The sequence below is a fragment of the Eublepharis macularius genome, chromosome 8 (assembly GCF_028583425.1).
Source record: "Eublepharis macularius isolate TG4126 chromosome 8, MPM_Emac_v1.0, whole genome shotgun sequence".
Classification (NCBI taxonomy): Eukaryota; Metazoa; Chordata; class Lepidosauria; order Squamata; family Eublepharidae; genus Eublepharis; species Eublepharis macularius.
Window position 1 is genome coordinate 78,483,257 of NC_072797.1, and position 23,751 is coordinate 78,507,007.

At 41.0% G+C, this 23,751-nt stretch overlaps 1 protein-coding gene across 3 annotated transcripts in view; it reads right to left on the minus strand.

Annotated features, from left to right (window-relative positions):
- The window catches only part of ZNF608 (zinc finger protein 608), a 190,280-nt gene extending 167,301 nt beyond the window's left edge, over positions 1 to 22,979 (minus strand). For 2 of the 3 annotated variants that reach the window (XM_054987649.1, XM_054987651.1), the window contains exons 1-2: positions 22,927 to 22,979; positions 18,931 to 19,942 (exon numbers count right to left, since the gene is read on the minus strand). In XM_054987649.1, the coding sequence (XP_054843624.1) occupies positions 18,931 to 19,782 (852 nt within the window). In that variant the 5' untranslated portion in view covers positions 19,783 to 19,942; positions 22,927 to 22,979. Of the gene's footprint in view, positions 1 to 18,930; positions 19,943 to 20,716; positions 20,794 to 22,926 lie in introns of those variants that run through there. The other variant, XM_054987650.1, reaches the window with a different exon arrangement.
- Between the last annotated feature and the right edge of the window lie 772 nt (positions 22,980 to 23,751).

Genomic DNA, 23,751 nt, shown 5'->3' on the forward strand with positions numbered 1-23,751 from the left:
AGACTAGATAAAATGGAAATAAGTGGTAAAGAAATGTCAGCAATGATATTAGCAATAGGATTTAGAAATATTTTACCATAAGAGATTGTTCAAGTTACCCACTTATACTTTATCACAGAAAATGACATCTGCCCAGTGAGGCTTGAACAATCTGAACTGTAACATTCTCCAAATGGTGAAAATTGGAATTTTGGTGTTTGTATTATATAAAAAACAGCAGGGGACTCACAAGAGAATCAGAGAAGTGAAACACCATTCCACACTTCCTTCTTTTTTCTTCCATGTCCCCTGCCTCTTCTCCTTTTCCTCCACTTTTCCTCCTTTTCCTCCACTGCTGCCTTGTTCTATCCACCAACCTGCCACTGCTGCTATTGCAGCATTATCACGCCTCCACTGTTTCCCCCTCCATTACTGCCTTCAGCAATATTTGTTAGGGTTTCTGACCCCCCTCCACATACACATTCACAAATGGCGGCTAAGAACTCACAACACTGTGTTGCAAGATCACATTTTTTTTCTGTAACTAGTAAAGCACATTCCAGCAATTTGAGAGGGAAGAGTTACACCCAACATTTTTTTTTCATTTTCTGATATTTTTGCAAATTTAAGCTCCCCCATTACACCGTGCTTGCATCTGACAGGATAAGAACCCATACTTCCACTTTTAGCAGCCAACCCTGACCATCACATTAATAGGGAAGCTTATGAATACGGCTGTATTATAAGCCCCTCTCCTCATGTATTTTAAGAACACAGAAGCACTGCCTGGTAAGGCAGAAAATGGCTGCCAACCCCTGGCCAGAAGCTGGAAAATTACCAGCGTGGGAATCACAGGCAAGACTGGCTATCAGCCCCACAACTCCGGAGAAGTGCAAAGATCCCAAGACAAAAAGTCTTCCAAGAGTTCCTGAATTAATCACCTCCATGCCCTGCCAATCTTCCCTTATCCAATCTCCCAATCTAGGTTAATCAGGGATCCGATAAGCCCCACCTATCCAGCCATCACAGGTCATCAAGCACCTTTCTACCTTTGGTAATACCCAGGTTTAATGAAACCTTTCCCAGTATTATTGTCTTGCCTCCGAAGACAGCCATTAAATGATTGTTTTTGGGCGGCAGAGAAACAACTGCAAGGGCGGCGAGCAAATTTATGCTCGCCCACGGAGAATTATGGATCCAATTGGTTTCCAGAATGCTTTGCGGGAACCGACACTCCATGGCGGTTCATTGGATGAGCTGGTGGAGGACTGGCAGGGCTGGCTCTCCGAGGCCATCGATGAAATCACTCCCCGTTGTCCTCTTCATTCCCATAGTCGCCGAGCCCCTTGGTATACAGAGGAGCTACGCCAATGAAAACGAAAATGCAAACTTGAGCACGTGTGGCAGCGATCCCGCGACGAGGAGCGCATGTGGTGGCGATCCCACGATGAGGAAATAAGAACATCTTATAGGCTGCTTATGAAATCCTATGAAATAGCAGTGAAGAAGGAATTTTACGCAGCTTCCATTGCATCAGCTAGCTCACGCCTGGCTGAATTGTTCATTGTGGTACGTTCACTGGTCTCCCTTTCAGCTGGAGACTATCAAAATTCGAATTCGGTCATAAGCTGTGAGGCATTTGTGAGCTTTTTTGATGATAAAATCCTGTCTCTCCACCGCAAGTTACCGGCCACAGTTGAGACAGTGTGTGAACTAGAAGCCCCTTGGCCATCTTTGGGGGTAATATTCGATCATTTCAGCCCTCTTTCCGGGGAAGAGGTGGACAGGATTCTGCGGGCAGTGAGGCCTACCACATGCCCCCTGGACCTGTGTCCATCAAGGCTGGTGAAAGCCACTGTCGACGGGTTACAGGATTCCTTGGAGGCTATTGTTAACTTGTCCCTGGGCTCTGGGGTTTTTCCAAGGGCACTAAAGAAGGCTGTGGTGAGGCCCCTTCTAAAGAAACCATCATTGCCGACCCGCTTGGTTACCACCCAGCCTCAAACCTCCCATTTCTGGGTAAGGTGATTGAGCAGACGGCAGAGAAACAACTGCAGAGTTTCCTGAAGGAGACCTCGGCCCTAGACCCCTTCCAGTCTGGATTTCGCCTGGGGCATGGGGTGGAGACATTGCTGGTCGCCCTCACAGACAATCTTCGCAGGCATCTGGATCGGGGCAGATTGGCGCTGCTAATATTACTAGACCTTTCAGCAGCATTCAATATGGTCAACTACGATCTTTTGACCCACCGCCTCGCTGACGTGGGAATCCAAAGGACAGCACTACAGTGGCTAGTCTCTTTTCTTCACGGTCAGGGACAGAGGGTGGCGCTGGGGGAGGTTATCATCCCAAAGGCCACTAATATGCGGTGTGCCGCAGGAGGCGATACTCTACCTGTTACTGTTTAACAACTACATGAGCCCTCTCGCCCACTTGGTGCGAAGTTTCGGGCTTGGGTGTCACCAATATGCAGATGACACCCAGCTATATCTGTTGATGGATGGCTGGCCTGGATCGGCTCCGGATGTCCTGGAGCATGCTTGTGAAGCCGTGGCTGGATGGTTGAGGCAAAGTCGGCTGAACCTAAACCCTGTGACGACGGAGATCCTGTATTTGAGTCACGGAAACATGGATTCGGGTCCTCGGCTTCCTATACTTGGTGGGGCAGTGCTTACACTGGCCCCGAGAGTTAGGAGCCTGGGGGTGATTCTGGATGCCTCCTTGACTATGGAGGCCCAGGTCACTGCAGTTGCCAGGTCTTCTTTTTTCTATCTTCGACAGACCAGGCAGCTTGCCCCTTATCTTTCATCCCGCGACTTGGCTACAGTGATCCAGGCAATGGTCACCTCTAGGCTTGACTACTGTAACGCACTCTATGCTGGGCTTCCCCTGAACCTCATCCAGCATTTAGAGCTGGTACAGAATACAGCAGCGCGAGTCATCACCGGAATGTCAAGCTGTGAGCACATAACGGCGGTATTGCATCAGCTGCACTGGTTACCAGTAGAGTGCCGAATCAGGTTCAAGGTTCTGGTATTAACCTATAAAGCCCTATGTGGACAGGGACCGGTGTATCTGCAGGACCGCCTCTCCCCATATGAGCCTCAGAGGACTCTTTGCTCTAATGGCAAACATCTGCTGAAGGTCCCTGGCCCCAGGGAGGCCCTCCTGGCGTCAACCCGGGCCAGAGCCTTTTCGGTCCTGGCCCCAGCCTGATGGAACGCCCTGTCTAATGAGACCACGACCCGGCAGGATTTATTGTCTTTTCGCCAGGCCTGTAAGACAGAGCTGTTCCACCAGGTGTATGGTTGATGCTAGGCGGAATCCCCCCATCCAGTCGAGTATGGTCTGTGCCCTCCCCACTAGCGACATCCTCCATCTGTTGAGCTCCACTGTAAATGCTCTGGTGAAGGTGAAAGGGAGATGCCTTGTGTATGCATCTCTTGCATTTTATTATGCCGCTGAATATACGTGTATGTACATATACGTATTTTAAATTTTAGGATGTTTATATATTTATATTACTATATTTATATAAATACTATATATTTATAATTTTAAACTATGTAATTGTTAGATAATTTTAAATGTATGTAAATTGTAATCCGCCCTGAGCCTGCTGGTGTGGGGAGGGCGGAATATAATCTAATAAATTAAATTAAAATTAAATTAAGAAGATGCCATCCTGCCCCAGGGTACATTCCACAGCTACCCTCCACCATAATTCCATGCGAGTGTTTTTGGATCCGACACTCACCCTCAGACGCATGTCTGAGCCTCTTACTTCCTGCCGTGAAGCTACTCTCCTTGACGTCACCTGCCTTTCAGACTGGTAAATATTACCTGACCTTGTACTCCTTTCCATTTCCCCTCGCTTTATTTCTAGTTAGCTCTGTGTGTATGTTGTGTGTGATTTCTTGTGTTTGCTTCTGCTACCCTTTTAATAAAAAAAACATTTTTGTTGAACATCTGCTTGTTTTTATTAAGAGTTCTCTAGAGGAACGATCTTCATATACACAGGTGGACAAATTTTGCTTAGTTACCCCCTCTCGCTGCTTCTTGTACACTAATTCCCCCAACTCACAAAGAGACCACCTATTAGGGTAACATCACCTCCCTTGGCTATGTGTTATATGGATCTTTCACCACCAAACTGATTTTCATGCTTCCGTTTCACCAACAGATTCATACTGGTGAGTCTCTGAGCACATGCGGATTGCCAAGCACAAAGGAACAGCTCCTATTTATTTATTTATATTATTTGTAGTCTGACTTCCTCGCTGAGACTCAAGGCAACTTACAAGTGTAAATCAAAAGAGTCAACAGCTGGTACATCCAACAAACACTACAATTGGTTATGGATTTCAGAAATTTGAAAACAAGCACAGAATCGAAAACAGAAAATGATGCATTGCATAAACAAAACAAGCAATTTGACATGAACACATTAAATGACACAAGAACTCTCAGTAGGAGCATATCTATACTAACAGATAATGGTAGTGGTGGAGAGTGCTGTCAAGTCATAGCTGATTTATGGTGACCCCTGATACGGTTTTCAGGTTCAAATCCCAACTCTGCCATTAGAGCTCACTGAGTGACCTTGGGCCAGTCAGAGATTCTCAGCTTAATCTACCTCACTCAGGATTGGTGTGACAATAAAATGGGGGGAAAGGCAAATGATGTAAGCTGCTTTGCATCCCCATTGTGGAGAATGGTGGGGAATAAATGAAGTAAATAAATAATTCATATAGCTGAAGATGGCGTGGGGGTACAGATAAATGCAAGACTGTTTGGTGGATGGGAAGGAGAGAAGGAAGCAGGGGAAAGTGAGGGAATATGTGGGCTGCCAGGAAAAGGAAAAGAGTAAATAGTGTGAGAGGGGGATACAGGAGGAAAGTGAAGTCATCTCCCTCAAGTCCTTGTGGCAGGCACCACAAGGTCCAGTGGCAGGCACCACACAACCATAATTGTCCTGCGTAGAGGCTGCCGGGGGAGGGAAGGAGGAAGAGCTGAAGACAAGGGGGCAGATGGGAAAGTAAGAAGGAGAGAAAGGTAAGGATATGGGAGCAGCCAGGAGAACAGAAAGAGTGGGGGGAGGAGATAGAGGGGAAAGTAAGGCTCCCCCTCAAGTCCTTGTGGGTTCCCCACCATGTAATTGGGTCCAGAGCCCAGCACCATGCAACTAAGTCATAATTTTCCAAGACAGAGGCTGACCTGGAAGAGAAAGAAGGAAAGCTTATAGACAGGAGGCAGGTAAAGGTAGGTTGGCTAGTGGTGGGAAAGAGAAAAACAAGCAGGAAAAGGAGAGAGGCCATGGAGGCTGCCATGGAAAGGAAAGAGGAAATACTAGGGGAGGAGAAATGAGATGCTCCCCTGCAATTCCATGCAGGTCTCCTGCTTGTATACATATAAAGTGCAGAGTAGAGGTGGGCACGGACAGGAAAATGGACCAAAATTTTGCACGGACTGGGCTGGTTTGGTGATCGCGAACTGGTAGGTCATGTGATGCCCATTTTCCATAGACCCACAGACTTTTCGTCAGTTCATTGGTCCATTAAAGCCTCCGGGCGCCACTGACAAGTGACGCCAGGAGTGCTTTAAGATTTAAATCCCCCTTCCTCCAGCTGTCTGACGGCCACCAGACAGCTGGAGCAAGGGGGGTTGAGTGCTCCCAGCAGCCCGCACTGACGAACCAGTTGGTTCGCGAACCATGGCTGGACCGTGAAAAGTTCATGGTCCATGGCCCGTGAAACACCATGGACGACGGAACCAAGACCCAAGGATTTTTCCTGGTCCATGCCCACGTCTAGTGCAGAGGTGTAATAAACTTTACATTCTACTTAGAAAGCTGACACTGTATCTGCAGACAGCTTAGAATGGAATCTCACAATCATATTCTTTCCATCTGGATAACTTTTTTTTCCAAATTACTTCTTAGTGAAATGTACAGAAAAGCAAATCACAGGGAAATGTCCTCCAAAATTGATTTTGGAGACTCCCTGAACTCAGTGTTGGACCAGCACCTCAACTCTGTTCCACGTGGCCCTCATTATGAAGCAAGAGAAAACCTAGTTAAGAAAACCGAACAAATTAGAGAGCAAAAAAAGAATACAGAATTAATCATCTGGGCTTCCTGGATAATTATGATAACAACAGGAATGGCATACAAGACCTAATACCTGTGAGTTCTTGTTAAGGATATAAATTTTGCTTTCCAAGCAACCACTGTTAGCAGTCATTTCTCTCTGAGCACTCAACAACATATTCAACAATATACTCCCTATTCTTAATTGGCCTTTTGACCATTCCATCACTGGGCCAGCCCAGACTTGCTGGAGGGCTGCTTCTTGACCCCAGGCCATTTGACAACCTACATTACAGGGGTGTGATGTTTCGCTCATATCAGTAGGGGGTTTAGTTTGGCTGCTGTGACACAAGCAAAAACGACACTATGGAACTGAAGTTGCACTCTGGTAACACAGGTTATCACAATATTTGGTTTTGAAGACTGCATGCATAAAGGGAGTAGCACTTGGTCACAAAAAATTTTTTCCAGGCTTATTTAAACATTTACAGAAACACACAATGACAAACAACTCCTTATCATTTAATGATTACATTCCTATCCCTGGGTCCAACAGGAAGCACATAATAATAAATGTAATAGACAATTTTTTAAAAATCAGCCTTTAATTCAATTACATTGATACTACAATTCCACCTTGTGGATTTTAATGACTCAATTTCATTTTAAACCATGCTATTTTTAAAGAAAAACACTATCAATGATTCTTAGGTTAGGAAAATCAAATTTAAATTTTTGAAAGAATTTATTTTCTGCCATGAATTTATGGCACCAGAAAGTGAGTTTAGGATTAGGGATTCCTTTTCTTTGAGAATTAAATACTAATGGTGAATGGGAGCTTTCTGTTAAATAGCCTTTCTCTCCACTACCAAACTACCACTCAATATGGTAAAATGTATTGGAATTAGGGGTGTGCGCTTCGGTTTCCTGATCCAGAAAAAAACCAAACTGGGCCTGATTTGTAAAGATTTGGTATTTCCGAATCGGGGCCATCATACTGGCCCAAATTCGGAAATACCAAACCAAAGCTTCCTGAAGCGATTCGGGCCACTTCGGGAAGCTTCAGAGTCTACTTACCTGGGACATTCTGGTGGTGTCGGCACAGGCAGCGTGGGCGGTGGAGGCACCGGCTGCGGCCTTCCCTGCCACCCTGCTGGCCATGGCAGAGGCAGAAGAGCTGGCTCCTGCCTTCAGGATTCGGTAAGTGAGGTTGGGATTGAGGGAAGGGGGCCTCACTTTGGTATGCTCCGAATCATTACAAAGCATACCGAAGTGATTCCGATAACCCAAATCCGAAGCAGCTTGCCACTTCGGGTTTTGGGTTATTCCAAATCTTTTTCCAAAAGTTATTCCTAAAAACCGAGTATTTCCCTGGTGCATACCCCTAATTGGAATATAACAAACCAACCATGTAACTAAACTATAGCAACCCCAGCTAGAATACATTTTAAGCTTGTCTTTCTAAAAAATTAATTATAGAATGTCATACTTTAAAAAGTTATTTTAAAAGAAAATCTGAATTTAAGAATTTTTGACAAGTTTGTGCTCTCTTTCCTTCAACTGAGTTTAAGAAGGCATATCCATACCCCATTTTACTTTGGCATACCCATCCCCCATTTTATTTTACAACAAACCTGAATGGTGATCAACCAAGAGTAATGTAGATAAGAATCATAAAGAAATATACAGTGCTATCCTAAGCAGAGTTACACCCTTCTTATTCAATTAATTTCAATGGACTTCGAAGGGTGTAACTCTGCCATGATAGCACTGTTACTTGGAAGAAAATTCCATTAAAATGAATGGGAATTAAGATTCGTCTGTCAACAATCTTCAAGGATGAATGGAGACTTGAACCCATCTCTCTGCTTCTAACCCATCTTAAACCAACCTTTCCAAATCCTGGCAATGGAGTCTAGCTGTAAATCAATGTATTTTAATGGTTACTAATTAGTACACACTTGTTTAATAAATATCTGAAGTACAAATAGTAAACATTTTCCTCTTGGATGCTTTATATCACCTATATTTTGGCTTCAGCTATATGTCTACAAGAATGAGCAATGTTTACTGATAGACAAGCAATTCAGGGTATTCATAAATTACCAGTAATGAGGCATGAACAGTGAAGTAGCTGCTTCTGTGTTTGATACCAAAGAATTTAGAATGTTGAAATCCAAAATAGATTGTGAAGAGTTCTAAAAGCATCTCTTAAACGAGATAAACAGGCATCAAAATGGCTGATGAGATCCATCATTAACTACATGCAAAGAAAAAATAAATCCTAACTACATATGCATTAATGAAGTTATGAACTGGCCATAACTATACAGGAAAGAGATCTTGGGAGTTCAGTGAATAGCTAATTGAAACCATCAATTTAGTGTACAGTTGCAATCAAACAAGCAAATTCTGTGTTAGAAATTATAATACTGAATCTGATGAAGCAGGCTCATGTATAACAAACTTGTAGATTTTTTAAAATGCAAAATAATATAAATACTGGTCTAGAAAACAAGGTCACTATATATATCGTATGCATTCACAACAGATGGATTACTATCTATAGTTCTTGACACCCTATCTCCAAAGAGCATCATAGCTAGCCAGTGGGGTGCCTACTGTATCATACTAGGAATGAGAAATGGATACAGGTTTGGATCCAGAATAAACTAGCAGTTTTCACTAAATTCCCCCTTCCTGCTGCAGACCTCCTCATGCCATTCCTTCAAGACCCCTATTTCCTAGGAGGAGGAGCATTTCATCGAGATCAGTGAGCTGCAGAGGGAAGGGGAAGGCAGGAAAGTTTCCTTTTGCCAGTGAAAATTTAGTTTGTCTCCAACCCTCAGATCCTTGACCAGTTACAAAACTCACTGGAAGACACTTCTCCAGTCACTCTTTTCCAGCCTAATCTAACTATCAGAGTTGTGAGAATAAAACTGGGAGCAGAGAACTAAGAGCCCTGCTCTGAGCTTTTGGGGGGAAGGACAAGATAAAAATGTGATGCATAGATGATAGAACTGGAAAAGTTACATAAAAGAACAATGAAAATGATCAAGCTGGATACCTTCCAAATGTCTAGAAGGCTAAAGTGATTAAGTTTAGGAGTAAACAGTGTAATTCTAAACAAAAATCCACTGAAGTAAGAGGTTTGAAAATCTGAAAATCTGTTTAGGATTGCACTGTAAAAGACTGATAATAAAAGCTGACTAAGTTGTTGTCCAGATGAAATATATCTCTAAATGAAACATACTTGAGGAAGCTGCTTCATTTATTTCCTGCTTCTCTAAGGCATGTTATTAGAAACAGAATGCAGCACTAGATGGTCCTCTGGTTTGATCCAGACAGACCTTATGTACTGATTTTTAATGAAGGTGCTATTCAGTGGACTCTGTGGGCAACGTTTCCCCCACAGTAGTGGCAGAATTAGATCTTAGGATTTATCATGTATAATATGTCTTGATTTATAATTCACCATGCTATGTGGAGCTAGAGTTGCCTCAATACTAGCTCGGCTGTAGGTTTATCAGATTCTGCATTGCTCTGGCTTTTACCTGCCTATCAGTTCTTACCCAATAACCCCTAATCATTAGGGTTGACTTAAAATTTCCCAATAACTACTCACAAGAACTGGGATTCGTACAACCCACATTTGAAAGAGAAAAATACAAACGTACCGTATACAGCTCCTAGTATGTATCCATATCTTGTATACAGGAAACCTTACTTTAGCAGCATTTAGAGGATATCAACAATCTTACTGCAATTGGAAGGAGTGGAAAGGAGTCTGGGAGTTTATTTCATTAGTTTTAATTTGTAATGTTTTAACTGTGGCTTGTAAGCCACTCTGAGACATGAGGAGAGATGGGATATAAATATTTTAATAAATAAATATACTATTTATTTATTTACTTACTTATTTACCTCATTTTACCCTGCCTGTCTCCCCAGCGTGAATGTGGCTTACACCATTCTCTTGTCTTTCATTTTTTCCCCTCACAAAGTATGCAAAGATCTACAGGTCACTGACCCTGGAAAAAATAGGAGGCAGTTTAGTTTTAATCACAGCAAACATTTACAAGATGTCTAAATGCTGTGTTTTAATTTTAATTAGGGGTTAAAGGGCACAGTTCTGGCATATAATGAGATCAGAAGCTTATCTGTGACTATATGAGGAAACTTCCTTAGTCAACAAAAGGAGACAGTGTTTTGTTTGTGATGGGAGCGAGGCAAACTTTACAGCATTTCTACAAAACAAGGCTTCTCAACTTTTGTTCCCCATCTGAGGAAAACTAAATCTTTCGAAAGGGGTGGTGTACTGCCAGGCTCCAGTGCCTTATTTCAGAAAAATTACAATGGTCTACTGTAATAATATATCTTTAATATTTTAAAGGTCAGTCCTACATCTGATTGCTACTAGTAGGAGGATGGTCTGACCAAGAAACTGGGATATCTCCTCTTCTGGATGGGGTTGCACACCCCTTAACCTGTTCCTTTAGCTGCGTAGCAGTGTTGCTGGAACCAGGTCTCCTGTTGGATAAACAAGTGATGGCAATGGCCAAGGGCATTTTTCAGCAGCTTTAACTGGCGGCCCAGTGGTGGTCATTCCTGAGCAGAAAAGATCTTGCCTTGGTAGCATCTATATTAGAATATTGCAATATAGTCTATGTGGAGCTGCCCTTGAAGACTGTCCAGAAGCCACAACTGGTAAAAAATGCTGCAGCAAAAACACTGAATAGAGTGGGTCATAGGGATCATATCACTCCATGCTTGTTCCATCTACACTGGCTACCAATTTGCTTCTGGGCTTAATTCAAGCTGTTGGTATTGACCTTCAAAATCCTATGTGGCTTGGCCAGTATACCTGAAGGACTGCAAAGTTCCATATAAACCTACCCGACCACTCTGGTCATCTTCAGAGGCCCTGCTTAGTGTCCCCAACCATCTGAGATTAGATGGGTGGCAACCTGAGAAAAGGCCTTCTTGTTGAGGCACAGAAATTTTGGAACTCCATTCTCAAGGACATATGGCTGCCTGCCTCTACTGTTGTCTTCCATCAGTGGGTGAAAAGGTGTTTTTTTTGCTTTGTTTGATGTTCCTTCATTAGTTCTTATTATCCCTTCTCCCTGTTTGTGTCTTTATATAGTATGTGTTGTATTATGTTTTATTTTTAAAAAATGTTTTATATATACATTTATATTGAATGAAATATTTTCATGTTTGTCACCTCAGGGACCCTAAAATTGGGTGGAAAAGCAGCACAGAAATATTTTTAAATAAATAAAATCTGATTTGAGGGCATTTTTAATCAGCCAATTGAATATGGAATGTATGCATGTATGCATGTATGTATGTATGTATGTATAAATTTAGTATTTTAAACAATGTTTGTGAATCCAGAAGCAGAGCAGTAATACATTAGAATTAATTCATACAGATTAAAAAGAGATACTAAAATTTATTCAGGAAAACTGGCTCTTTTTCTTTCTCTCTGAATGACACCTGTTTAAAGTGGTGTTGTGTTACCTTTTTCTTGTATGGTGCTGGCCAATGGTGAAAAAATGAAATACTGTTAATACATTAAAAGAATATGTTTATTTTGTCTAATGGAATAAATTTTTGAACAAAAATAAAAAGTGATTACATTGGAGGAGCTAGTGTAGTGTATAAGTTAAGAGCACAAGACATGAGCTGGTGTCATTTCACCTCAATCATAACATTAGTCATCTCTTTCTCAAGTCAACCCACTGTCTCTCAGCTTAAGTCCATCACCTGTAATGCCACTCATAGTTATAACAAAATTAGTGGCGCCATCCCAATCTCTACAGTAGAACTATTTGTAAATACAAAAGAATGTTCCACAGGAAAAAAATATTACTTCCCTTCCCTTGACCCTATGAAACTCCATAATCACCAGATACAGAACCGTGCACAGAATCCTGGCAGCACTAGGACAAAGTGCAGATTCAAATCTTCATTGTGCCCTGTGACCATTTTGATATGCTTTCCTGCAGACTATAGCAAAATGGGGCCTGCAAATTGGGGGCAACATTATTCACACTATTAGACACACACCTCCTAATGGAAATTTCTACTTCTACTAGGTGAAAAAGGTAAAGGTAGCCCCCTGTGCAAGCACCAAGTCATTACGGAACCATGGGGTGACACTGCAGCATGACATTTTCTTGGCAGACTTTTGTTACGGGGTGGTTTGCCATTGCTTTCCCCAGTCATCTACACTTTACCTCCAGGAAACTGGATACTCATTTTACAACTCTGTGCCACGGGGCTCCTTCTACTAGGATACTCTAATCTTAAAGGGGGGGGGGGCTGGTCCCTTTGCTGCTTAATCTCAATAGGAGTTTGAGGTGGCTTAATTTGGAACAGATCTTTTAATTTTCAATAATCCCTAATCTCCCCCTTCCTGCCAACCAGGCTGGAAAAGAAGTAGAGAATTGCCTGTTTCACCTTTGGTTGAAAAGAATGGTGAGCTAAGGAAATCTTTTTTCCTGTCACTCCTGGATTCCTAATGAGAACCCTTAGTTACAGGGTAACATCATGGTATATTTTGCACAACTGTTACAAACATTACTGAGATAGCATGTATGAAGTGCTATGAGCGTTTAGGACAACTGTTATAACTATTATAACTATTCTATATGTGCTGTCAACTTGTTTAAAGAACAAGGGTTCTTTTTCCTCAAGTGAGATTCCAAGTTGTAAAATTCCAAATGGTGATTGTCATTCTAAAAAAAGATCCAGAGAGGGCAATCATTCCAATTTGCAAGATCTGAGCAAGACTGTTAATGATAGGATGTTTGGGGGGCATTAATTTATAGGGTCACCATAAGTTGGAAGAGACAGAACACACATATAGAAATATGATCCTGTTTAGCATTTATGAGAGTTCTGGACCACACACACCACTGTCCTTACAAATTTCCATACCATCATATAATCAGATGTGTTCACAAAAAACAGATGCATCTTTGTTCTCACCAAAACTGATGTTTTACACTATATTATGACAATTCAGTTAGACCTCATTTTATAATGCAATATTATTCAAATGTCACATTGTTTCCCATTGCTAAAAAAAGCTCAACTACTAACAAGATAAATTCATTTAAATAAAGAGAGTCATAGAATGTCATACCCACACATATATATCACACAGCAAACAAAACATTTGTCATTTAAATACTACTGCACTTTCTCTAACAAAAGGCCACAAGGTTGTGTATGCAAAGATACTGGGGGAATCAGTTTTATGGTTTAAGTAATTGTTGGCGAAGTAGCTTTCCAATTATCACAAACCTGCTAGGAAAAGCAGGAATGCATTATGTGTTAATGATCGCAACCAGGGGTCCATGCTGAACTCTTTTGTCAGAAGTACAGCAGATCCTCCCTGCAGCTTCACCATTAACATGTCTGTTTCCTGTCAGTCTACTCAGAGATAATGCCATTTATCTCAGGGCGGCACAAGACCAGTCATTAGCTTCAATAACAGACCTTAAACAAAGGCCGGATGATGTTTTATCCAAGGTGCATAGTCTGCAGCCAAGAATCCTATTGCCTAACCATTCAGAAACTCAGTTTGTATCTTACAAATTGATTGTTTTCAGTTACTTATATCAACTCTTTCCGTTAGCTCCTTTAAAGAGTGTTTCCTGGAAATTTTAGTGAACAGCTTTTATCATACCATTTGATAATTGTTTCAGGTGGGTAATAACACTCTAAAATTATCCTTTGGGAGCCTTCCCCCCTCTATCCCCATTTTCTTTTTTACTTTCATATCTCTAGAGGAAACACTGACAGAATAATTCAAGCACTTGATAAATAATGAGATGTTTGGAAAACTGACCATCATGGTTGCCTGCAGAACTTATTCCTCTCTTCTCAATCCTTCAGTACCAAACGTAGCTTTCAATAGAAGCATAGAGTATTGAAGTCTATGTATGAACATAAATTTTCCCCTCATGGTCTTACATTCTAACGATTTACAGCACTACAAAGTTACATAGGAGTATTTTAAATAGAAAGTAAAAATGTGTGCAAGTAGTTTATTCAATTCCTGTTTTTCTGTTGAAACTATGAACAGATGGTAGACTCCATGTTAGCTTGAATTTAGTTATTGAACACCTCTGTAGTTACTGGGGATTTTTCTTAGAGCTTTTAATATACATTTCATTTATTAGACTATAAAATGCTACTTTACCAAAAAAAAGTCTGTATATAACCATAATTAAATCACGTTTGCAGGAAAACCTTTTAAAGAATAAGCTTAACCTCATCACAACTTTATAATCTTTTCTTTTTTCTCTGGGTATTTATAAAGTTATCAAAATACAAAAAAATTGTGGATGTCCTGTCGGAAACATGCATTTCTTCAGGTATTTGCAAAACCTTTAAATACTGTTCTTTATAAATGTTCCAGACAATCTCTATTGTTTCAGTGTTACTTCAACCTTGCAAAGAAATTCAATACAGAATGGATCTGATCCGAAAGGTCAGTAGGTTCACAAAGAAAGCTTTCCTCTGCCAAAGGGCAGCACCTCTTCACCTAGATCCAAAAACGTTGTCACACTACTAGACTATGTTCATTGTTAAGCACCCAATAGTTATCTATGTTTTCAACAGCTAAATCCCTTATGAAGCTTTCAAAACAGTTTGCTGTCAAATAACAATGGACTTTGTTCTTTAATTACAGCCAGTGACCTTTCTGCCCTTTTTCTCCCAGCGGTAAATAAAGGACCCCCAAGTAGTAGCATTTGTAGACATATTTTTAAAAACTCATCTCCATAAACTCATTAAGTCAACACATGTCCTTAAATAAATCACAAGTTTGTAAAAACAAACCCTGTCCACAAAGCCATGATGCGTTAAGTGGGCATGTTATGATATATTTGAGAAGTATGGTATACAAGCACAGTAATCAACCATTGTGCACATATGTATAAGCCTTGGAAAGTGTGCATAAATATAGGAAGCAAATGTGTTTTTATTAACCTTATTTACTTCGTTTATACCTGCTCTCCTTTCAGCTATTTTATCTTCACAATAACCCTGTGAGGAAGATTACATCTAGAGTGTCACCCATCGTTTCCATGATACAGTGGGGATCTGAACCTTAGTTTCCCATATCCTAATCCACCATGCTAACAAGTAGATCACACTGGTAAGCATGTACATAAACAATCTAGAGTCAATGCATATTAACAGCCAATGTTTCTCCTAGGTATCTCTGTATGTTCTATGCTGAGTTTTGTAACTATGCTGAATGTATAACATTTAACGCCCTTCATGGCCATATGAATATGGGTTCATATCAGAACTCACATATTGAAAAGACTACTTCTTCCCATGTGCCTCTATATACCAGCTGTGGTCTTCAAGCTGTCACCAGCTAGCTGTTCCCTCACTTAAGGTGGCACTGCTAGCCTCAAACAGAGTGTGTACTTTCCCCATGAAAACTCTCAGCTAATAGGCTCCATGAGAGTTGAGGGAAGAACTGTCTCCGGAGGTGTTTAGAAATTATCAAAAGGCTATGTTATTTGCCATGGCTTTTAAAGGCATGTATGCTGCAGGCACTTTGAGTGAGGTTTGTTGTATATTTTAAATTTGAGCTTGTAAACCAGCTTGAGCCATGGGAAAAGTAGAATATAAATATTTAAATAAATAATGTACATTACACAACTAGGCACATTTACTGCAACATATCTACATGTCATGTTACATATGAAGCTATATGAAATACTCCTACAAACAATCTAAATTCCACAAAAGCTAAAGCATGGTAGAAATTGCATAATAACATGGGCAAGAGAAAGTTGGATCGGCTACCATTACAGTGGAAATGTGGGAATGTTGAAAGGGAGCAGTTCCAAGCATGACACACGTAATTAGCCTGCTGGTGAAAACTTGATCATCGAACACTGTTCTTTGTTTTATGTATTTAGACATACCAGTGAAGGCTGAACCACAAAATGGGCTGAAAGCATACATAACCTCAGACATTTTAGAATTCTAGAATACTTTTGATTTTATCCACAAACAAGGGAAATGATATCTTTTAAAACACACAAAACCAGAGCCACTGATTGAACTGGACTCCCTAAGATTCATTAGATCATGTTTTGCAAGACTATCTGCAACAGAGGCAGAAGAAACCAATACAAAAAAGATACTTAAAACTAGATATGAAGATTATACTGTGACTGCAACATTTTGAGAATCTGCTCAGTGCCTACCACATAGCCCAGCATTGCCATGCACGAAGAATATGAGGGTTTAAACATTTAGTTATGAATTTAAACTTGACAAGCCATTTACAGAAATTTCAGTTTAAATGTGATTTGATGACCTAGTGTTAGCAAAAGCATGCTGCAGCCAAGAAATTTACTGTTTTCCTGTTAGTTACATAGTTGTATTTAACCAAATACAGAAAGATTAAATCTTAATTTCCCAGATGTTGGAACAAGGGTACACTTGATGATCTTGAAGACTGTGTCAAAAAGTGCCACCTTGTTTGCAGCAAGGTTTTTCATTCAAATGCACTAATACTTGATTGAAAGGAATTTCTCCCTTAAGTAAAAAAAAAAATCTGAGGGACATTTAGACAGTAAGGCAACACACCAGTGTGACAGACAATGGGCAGCACTACAGGGCTCTAACAAGTGAAGCCATTAAAGTCAGTATGAACCAACAGCAGTGGGTGTTACTGGTAATTTAAGCTCCACCAATTCTATAAAAGGCAAGAACAAAAATGTGAAGTGGTCCTTTAGCAAAAAGCTACTCCAGACAGGTTTGTTCCTAGTTTACACATTACCTCATTTACATTACACTGGCTGAAATGTACTTGCTTGTGTATGAATTCATTCCTCATATAATTTCCTGTGTGACTGGAATGAAAAGGAACACAAAAACTGGAGAAAACCACACCACTCTCTAATCTCTTGTTGCCATGACAGCAGCCTTTGAGATACTGAAATGTTCAGATTGCCAGCTAAACAAAATTGTTGAATGTGAACATTTGGCTGAAAGATTAAAAGGCTAAGGGGGTTACAAAAGGGCAGTACCTCCCACATTCCAGGCATCCACTGAATCCAATCAAATGGCTCTGACTCTTTAACCACAACCATTGTGAAGACTGGATTAGGGCAATTTATCTAGATAGTTAAAGAAGATTAGAGAACTGCAATTTGAAGACTATTGGCAACAAAAGCAAATGCCTACTGTACTGAGTTAATAAAACAACCATGGGATTTTAGAATAGCTTTCAAATTCAGACCAAGCAGAAGCATTTCACTAAACTAGAACACAGAAACGCTTATACCTAAGAAGTAAACCAATCCAGGGTCCCCCCTCCTTTCATCTGCATTTAGGAAAGAATCAAACAGACCATTCACACCCATGTTTGCTTTGTGTTAGCAAAATTTAACACAACGCTCTTAAAAAGAGAGAAATATACTATTAAAATGTGATCTTCTCCAAAACATTGGGATTTGTATTTAGATAAGCATTTGTTAGAGCAAACAACAAGTATTATTGTGGGGGTGGGCAGGGTTGCAAAGCCACTGTTCACTAAAGCATTATGAACCAATCATAAGACGAGTCACCCAACATATTGTGAACAGCGCAGCAATCTGCTCCTGAACACTTGTAAAGACCTTGTGTGTTTAACACATCAGTTAAAAAGTTCTCCCCTTGCAATATTTAGCCTGGGAACTGTAAAGAGAAATAATGGAAGAACAATTATATGTAATCATGACACGAACAATCACTCTTAAGGGCTCTTTCTGGGGTGGGAAAGGTCTTGTCTTTGTTTAAACAACCTGTAGAATTAATTTGACTCTTTAATTATAAGCCAACAATCACTCCCTAGATGACAAAGAAACCGTCTGTCTTCTGGACACAGAACAACCACTGCTTATACCAAACCTTGCCCCAGTGAGCAACAACAATAACCAAGAGGAACCAATGCTCTCCACCTCCCCTCAGGATGCAAGACCATTTATCCTTAACAGAGTACATCTTTCAGACTTCAGTGGAGAGGAAGAACAACACACACACATTTTTCAACTAGTCAACAAACAGGCAGTTCACATCCAGAAACTCATCAAGAATTCAGGTAAGAGGAGACTGATGGACACAGGACAACATGTTCCCCCATATTGGGAGAGAAATATTTTGTACACATCTCAGTACAGTATGCCATCCCCTCCCCCACTACCCTCTTTCCAAACACATTACAAACTCATCGCATGCCTGCTGACAAATTACTCCCCATACCAGTATCTGAACAATGTCAGGCTTTTTGGCTTTTCTACAAGCAGCAATGACTCTCCACTTCGTCCTACCTTACCCCTTCCCCCTCCAAAGAAGGATCCAGGAACTTAGGCTGATTAAATGAACCAAAGACCTGCTTTGTATCTTTCCTTGTTGTTCTGAGCCAACCTAAACAGAAAGAACTGTAAAGATGGTGCAATTTTCTCTGATGCCTGGGGAGCAGGTTCAGCCTCACTTTTTTTGGATAGAGGCAGTACACACACAAAAAGACCTGCACCCAAGCAGTACATATACATACTAAAACAAGCCTGCAATTTGCAAGATAAACAATCTGAAGCCAAGACTAATAAAAACTACAGCTTGGGTACCATTTCCTGCAAAAATATTCATACACAGAGAAATACAAGACTTTTACTCCAGAGTACAAGTAAATGGGTGGGGGAATTAGTCAAGTAGAAGAGTTTGAAATATTTAACAGTATGCAAACTCAAGAAGAAGCCATCACAGTTTTGGAAGTCTTTATCAGAAAATGAAGAAAAGATAGGTGGAAAAGGAAGGAAAGCACACTGTCCTACCTTTTCTGTTTTCAGTTTCTTTATTCGCCTGTGGCTGTCCTCCTCTTCCTCTTCTTTCTTTACCAAAATAGAGTTCCCCATTAACCCTGAATCTGGGGCATTTTTGTTCACATCCCCTGCTGTGGAGGCGGTGCAGTGGAAAGGGCTGTTGCTCCCAGCATTACCTCCCTTGGCCCCAAAGCCATACAAGTGCCCAGGAGGAGTTTGGCTAGTGTTGTTGGGGTGTCCCTGCTGGAGGTCAAGTTGTTTCTCTTTCCTGGATTTCCCTCCATCTTTATCCCTCTTGGAACCTCTGCTGCCCTGGGTTTTACCTGTTTTCTCCTCTTTAGTTTTCCCACAAGAGGCAATAATGTTGTTATTGTTGCTGGTGTTGTTATTGCCATTTGGACTGTTGTTCACACTTTGACCCATTGCCGTATTCATGCCAGTTACCTCGCCTGGGCGCCCTTGGACTTCCTGCCTCTTGCCAGCACTGCTGATTTCAGGAATTCCATACAAGGCAGCAGAAGGCAGAGATTTACTAGCATCCTTCGAAGTTTTATTCCTTTTCACTTTTGATTTGCTAGTTTCTTTGTGTGAAGAATTCCCCTGAGAAACAGAGGGCTGAACAGAAGCAAATTTTAGGCCATCAGCTAAGGCTGAGGTAGCATTAACCCCACTAGAAGCAAGACCCCCACAATCCTTGGAACTGGTGGAATTATTCATCTCAAATTTTTGTCTGTCCTTTTCCAAATCAGCATCCAAATCAATTATTAAATTCCCGACCCCAATTTCCCAGTCATCACCACTGTCATAAGTATCAACTGTGTTTGGATCCACACCTTTGCCAGCAGTGGAAGTGTTCAATGACATCCTGAAGATGAGACCTCTTGAGTAAAAATCAGACGAACTTTCCTTTGGAGATGAGGGGACATTCGTTTATCTCCGTGGGGCTTTTTAAAGTGTAACTCTTCTTGCGTTCCTTCCCCAGGTATATCTGGGTATATACCCTGAAGTCCAGGTCCACCTTTTCCTGTGAGGAAGGGGAAAAGTCGAATATATCTTGGCTGGGTGTTACCAGAATATAATAAAATTACTACTATAGAGGCAGAGGAGAGAGGGAACACTCCGTATTTTAATTGTTAAAAGGTTTGTTAAATTGCAGCCTTTGATAATGAACATCTTCCCTAGAGTTGCATTCCATGCGCCAGGATCACTTTTTTAAATGCCATGTCCAAAAAACACAAACCCTTTAAACTGAAGGATTTAAATCCACAAAGCTCCCAAAAAAATACAAAACTGGGAGTGTGATTATGGATCATCACCTAGGCACAAAGACAGTTCCCTCCCAAATACATTTCACACATTTTGTAATTTTAAACTAGATCTCATTCAAGTTATGTGACTTTTTTCCAGATTTGATTAGCTTTTTTTCTGAGGGGCAGGGGAGACACAGAGGACAGCCCCGAAATACAACAAAAAGAACCAACAGAAAGGCATTAATTTCAAAAATTTTAACTGGGGAGAAGGAGAATACATAATTTCTTTCTAAAATGTGCGCAACATTTCTAGATGTGCTTCCAATATCCTCTTAGGACACTTATAGCTCAGTCTGTTAAATATAGTATTACTGACTGTACAGGAAACTGATTAAGACATGCACTTTAAATGATCTACACCAAGGTGGCCTCTAACCACAAATGAGTGTGTTGACACAGGTTAACTAAAATTATTTTTAAAGGAATCTATCCTTTTAAAAATGATTTGGTGTCCAAATATTTACATACATATTACATACATTGCTTACCTTTAATCCTTTATCATTTTTAATTAAGCCAGCAAATCAAAATTCTGTCCTCACTGCTATCAGCCAGAACTCAGTGCCCCATTTCATTTTACTTAAAGAACAAGTGAACAAGAAGTAGAAACCAACTAACATTTCTGCCAGAGCAATCGCTGAATAACATATCTCCCTCCACTTTGGCACAAGAACCAGAAGTCTTTTTTCCCCCTTTTTTGATTTGGTTTTCCTCTTTTAAAGATTTTGTTCCTCACAACTTCGCAGGCTGGAAGATAGTATTTCACATTCACAACACCAGAAGCCTCAAGCACCAAAATAGCTTTTTTTCCCCTTCCCTGCTTGAACAAGCACCAAAATATGATTGTAGTAAAAATAAAAAATGCAAAATGTTTTTTCTTCAACTTCACATTCCGTCTTCAGTTCCAGATTCTACAGCCATCCTGATCAGTAAGTAATGATTCCATGAAACAAACCTACAGGCGTCCGGTTGTTACAAGGCAGAATGTGCTAACATCGGGGAAAATTAGTGAAAGAGAGGGAGGGGGAGGGGGGCAAAGAAAAGACTGAAAATCTGGGCTGGATTCCGCCTGTTAGTCGGGAAGTGGCATTTTTCCCCCTCTAGTCCTGACAGATCTGACTTCTTGAACTAACTTGAGGGAAAAGCGGGTTGGGGGGGTGGGGAGCAAAAGAGGAGAGAGAAAAATCAAGGTTTCATAAAACAGCGATCAAAATATTTGTTGGGAGTACAGCAGCAAGACTGAAATAATGAAATAATGAATAATGAAATAAATATTTCCAAGCACATGATTTCCCACCATTTAAAGTTTGGGGTTTTTAAAAAAGACATCGTATTCCAGATGCTGTCCAGGAAAAGAGGCAGCTCCAAAGTGAATAAGTCATGTGGTAAGTAATTCAGTAATTAGAGTCCAAAGAGATAAAATAGGCGACCTTGTTTTCAGGACAGAACCCCCCCCCCCCTTCACACGCTAGTTCATCTCTCTTTCATTTATTTCCCACCACCTCCTTCCTCTTCGGAGCTTGGCTTAATATTTTTTAATTGGCTGGCGTTTGGAAGCTAAAAGCTGTAATGAATTGTTGATAGATTGGAAAGCAGAGTTGCTTCGCTGGAAATGTATGGGGGGGGGAGGGAGGGGGATGGGCGAGTTAGTTACAACCAACCATCTAAAAGGAGCGATTTTGTTACAGTTCAAGCTTTTTCACATCACGTGAGGATCAAGGGCTCAATTGGTTGTCGTGAGAACAAAAAAAAAGGGGGGGGGTTGACAACCGTATCAAGAAAATACTGATCTGATCTTTAAAAGAAAGGGGGGGGGGGATTAAGGTCTATTTTCTCCCTTCCTTCTCGTCCTTCTTTTCCTCCCTCCCTCCGTCCCTCTGTCCGTTGTTGGCACAGCTACAAGTTATGAATCTGAAACATTACTCCCCGAGCCCTGGCTTCTCTGGAGTTAGGAATGAGTGAAATGCACGATCCGCGAAGCGTCTGCTGCGGCGGCGGCGAGAGAAGCACCTTATAAACCTTTCCTCGAGTTCGGTGCAATTTGTAATTCTGTACATGGCACGGAGCTTTTTCCTGGCGATTTTTTTTAAAAAGCCTCCTCCGACCCAGCACAACAAAAACACTGCATGGCGTTCAAATTAATCTGTCCTTTATCTGGCCATGGCAGTTGGAGGTTACGTTTTTTTTAACACACTGGGCTGAGATCGCGGTGGGGGAGGGGGAGAGACTGTGCGTGGTAATGGGGAAATGTTCATTGCACCAAAAACCGCGTGGGCGTCCTCCTGCCCCAGTTTTACTATTGCATTATTTACATGAGACAGATGACAAAATCTTAGTTTTATTTAGTAAGTGATCAGGGTCGAGGTTCTGGAGAAAGGGGCAAGGCAATATGCAGACTGGGATATTATTATGTCAGTTTTATTTCCCCCACTTGGTCAGTTAAACCCCACAAACGTAATATGCTTTAACGCGCCCCTCTCTCCCTCTCAAGTGCACGTTAAGGATGATTTGTGTGAGAAACTGCAACGCTTTAGCCCTCTCCTAAATATCCCTCACCTTGATCGTGGATTTATTTTTATTTAAAACCCCGAATAACCAGTTCCTTTTTTCCGATGCATACATTTGTTAACACTCAGTCCCCTTTGCATATTAAAAAAAAATCCCCTCTAAAGTGCTATAGATACGCAACCGTACTTACGATCTGTATTGAATCGAGTTGACCTTTTCCTTCTACAACTGCATTGAGTGTGTTTTTGTTGCAGCCGATTTTTATTTTAGGAAAAAAAATCTAAATTTCTTCAACAGATTTATGGGTTTTTTTGAAGAAAAGAGCACCAGATTTCATGGACTTTCCTTTTTAAAAAATAAAATGTTTTTTTTAAAAAAGTAAAATAATTCCTTTAAAACAACACACAGAATCTCTCACACAACACACTACACAACCAGCTGCCTTTACTGCAACAGTGAGCAGCACAAATCAGGACCGGAGAGAAGGGAGAGTGCGAAGCAAGCACAGACTCCGTACCTGAAAGGGACTTTTCTTTGTTCCCAATGCCCTTTCCCATCTAGCCAATCAGAGGCCAACTTTTATGAAACTGGGCTCTCTGATTGGACAGCTGCTCTTCTTAGCTGCCGGTGGGGGGTGAGAAGGAGAACTGCACACACGCATAGAAAGCCCTTGTATTTTGCAATCGCCAAGCTGTGTTCTGTGCTCCAATGGGTAGGCTCCTGCTACAGCAAGATACAAATCATGTTTCCCATTTCAATTACGGCATTAGCCTATACATTTTATTTAAATTAAAGGAACGGGGTGGGGGGAGGGCGGGAGTACTGCCGCACCGTATCTGTTCCGTGTCCCTCCCTCCTTTGATTTCGGTGTTTTTTTGTAAAACCACAACTAATGGCTTCCCTATGTGTTTTTCCAAGGAGCAATTGAAAATCTCATTTATCGTTTCTCCAAATGGCCCCTCGCTGAAAATCTGTAACAACTTGACACTGTCGGCTGATCCTCTTAATACAGATG